Genomic DNA, 2,500 nt, shown 5'->3' on the forward strand with positions numbered 1-2,500 from the left:
ATCAAATTGGTGTAGCATTTAATAATAATATATCACCAAGATCAAATAGAAAAGAAAAAGAAAAAGATAAAGATAAAGATCATCAAGATAATAGTAATATAAATAATATAAATAATATAAATAATAATATAAATAATAATATAAATAATAATAATAATAATAATAATAATAATAATAATAATAATAATATGCATAATCCAACATCATCATCACCATCAATTAATAATAATTTAAAAGGTAAAAATGTTGCATCGATTATTGCAGCAAATGGAGCCAATTTAAATAATAGTTTAAGTAATCTACATCAACATGTAAATAATAATTCAAATAATAATTTAACCAATAGTTTCAATAGTGTATCACATAATAATATATCGATATCAAGTGGTGGTAGTGCATTAAGTTATAATTATACCCAACAATTGAATCAAAATGGTGGTAGTAATAATGGTAGTACAAGTAATAGTACAAGTAATAGCGCAAACAATAGTTTGTTATCACTGGCATCATCAATCAATGGTAATATTGGTAGTGATGAGAATGGTAGTAATGTTATGTATGGTGGTGATATTGCATCCTCTTATCATTCAATGTCAATTGACCCATTGAAATCAAGTACCAACACAGAAACCATTGAAATTATGGTAGTTGGTGATGAGTTATCCAATAAGGCTAGATTTATATCATCATTTTTAAATAATGGTATTGGTGAAGATCCAACATTGGAAATTTCAACAAAGAAATCCATAGCAATTCAATCGGGTGCTTACAATGTAAACATAAACACAACGGTTGGTCAAGAAGAGTTTTGGGGTATTAATGATGTATATTATCGTTCAAGTCAAGGTTTCATCTTTGTATACAATGTAAATTCACGTGAAAGTTTCCTTTCATTCCTTAAATTTCGTGATAAGATCATCCATGAAAAAGGTACAGAGAATATTTTAATGGCAATGGTTGGTTTAACTTCACCATTGATAAATCAAGAATCTGGTGAAGAAAGTTGTATAAGAGAAGTAACTCAACAAGAAGCAAAACGTATGGCTGATCTTTATAGTTGTTCATTTGTTGAATTAAATAGTTTTGGTTTAGATTGCGAACATCAAATTCAATCAATTGTAACCGATTTATTAGGCCGTATAACAAGTGGTTTATCTTCAACCAACAATAACAACAGTGGTAACAATAGCAATAATAACAATGGCAATAGTAATGGTAATAGTAGTAATAATAATAGTAATAATAATAGTACAAATAATTTAAATAATAGTGCAATTTTAAATGAATCAATTGCTCAATCAATTGAAGTTTTAATGTTGGGTGATATTTTCGTTGGTAAAACTCAAATCATTCAAAGATTGTTAGGTAATCCATTTCAAAATGCTTATAAGGAAACCACGGAATGGAATAGAAACGTTTATCAAATGACGGTAAATGATGTAAGATATTTATTAAAGATTGTTGATACATGTGGTTTGGATATTGAAGAGACATTAAATCGTGAAAGATTAGTTAGTACACAAGGTTTTATTTTCGTTTATTCGATTGCTTCTCGTGAAAGTTTTCTAATGATTGAACAATTGCGTAAGAAACTATCAAGTATTAAAAGTGAGACTAAAATTCCATCGGTTTTAATCGCCAATAAGGGTGATTCATTAATTCGTCAAGTTACATTTGATGAAGGTAGTAAGATGGCACAACATCTTGGTAGTCATTATTTCGAGGTGTCTTCGATGTTCTCTGACGATGAATCCATTGGTAGACCATTCGAACAATTGTTGATCGATATTCAAAAGTCGGGTAATGCAAGCGGCTTTGAACCAAGCGAAATCAAAAAGAAGGGTTATCTATTTAAAGAGGGTAAGAAATTGAAATCCATGTCAAAATACTTTTTCAAGGCAAGTAGAGGTAATCTATCCTATTGTAAGAATGAATCCAATAAGAGTAAGGTGAAATCCATACAATTGTCTGAACAAATTCAATTGGCAATACCACATAATGTTCATGAGAAAAAGGACGTTTGGCCATTCTCTATCATTTTAGATCCAGTTAGTAAACATAGTATCAATTTAATAGCCTCCACTGAGGAGGAAAGAAATGCTTGGATTAAAGCAATCAAATTCAATTGTTTCCTTGAAGATATAACTTCAAATATTATAGATGATGTCGTAAAAAGTATGGTTAGTGAAATTGCCTCTGGTGTGGCTGGCAGTGGTAGTAATAATGGTAATAATAATGGTCATTTAAAACGTTCCGATACTACTCAACAATTAAATAATAGTGGTAGTTTTATTAATGGTATAAATGCAAATAAACCAGTACCAAACTTTTCAAATTTATCAATTAGCGGTGGTGGTAGTAGTAACAATTCAAATAATTCAACACCAATGTCTTCACCATATGGTAGTAGTAATAATTTCTCTTCACATTTATCACAATCAACTTCATCAATGTCAATGTCACCACAACAACAATTACAAAGTGTATTATTATCCTCTTC

The 2,500-nt window shown here is 29.4% G+C and overlaps 1 protein-coding gene across 1 annotated transcript in view; it reads left to right on the forward strand.

Moving 5' to 3' along the window:
* The window catches only part of DDB_G0270932 (Ras GTPase domain-containing protein), a gene marked incomplete at both ends in the record, with an annotated part of 3,257 nt that overhangs the window by 573 nt on the left and 184 nt on the right, over positions 1 to 2,500 (forward strand). Inside the window, one exon of the mRNA XM_001134474.1 lies at positions 1 to 2,500. This exon is cut by the window's left edge and continues 293 nt beyond it; it is cut by the window's right edge and continues 184 nt beyond it. Within this exon, the coding sequence (XP_001134474.1) occupies positions 1 to 2,500 (2,500 nt within the window).

This window comes from Dictyostelium discoideum (assembly GCF_000004695.1).
Source record: "Dictyostelium discoideum AX4 chromosome 1 chromosome, whole genome shotgun sequence".
Taxonomy (NCBI): domain Eukaryota; phylum Evosea; class Eumycetozoa; order Dictyosteliales; family Dictyosteliaceae; genus Dictyostelium; species Dictyostelium discoideum.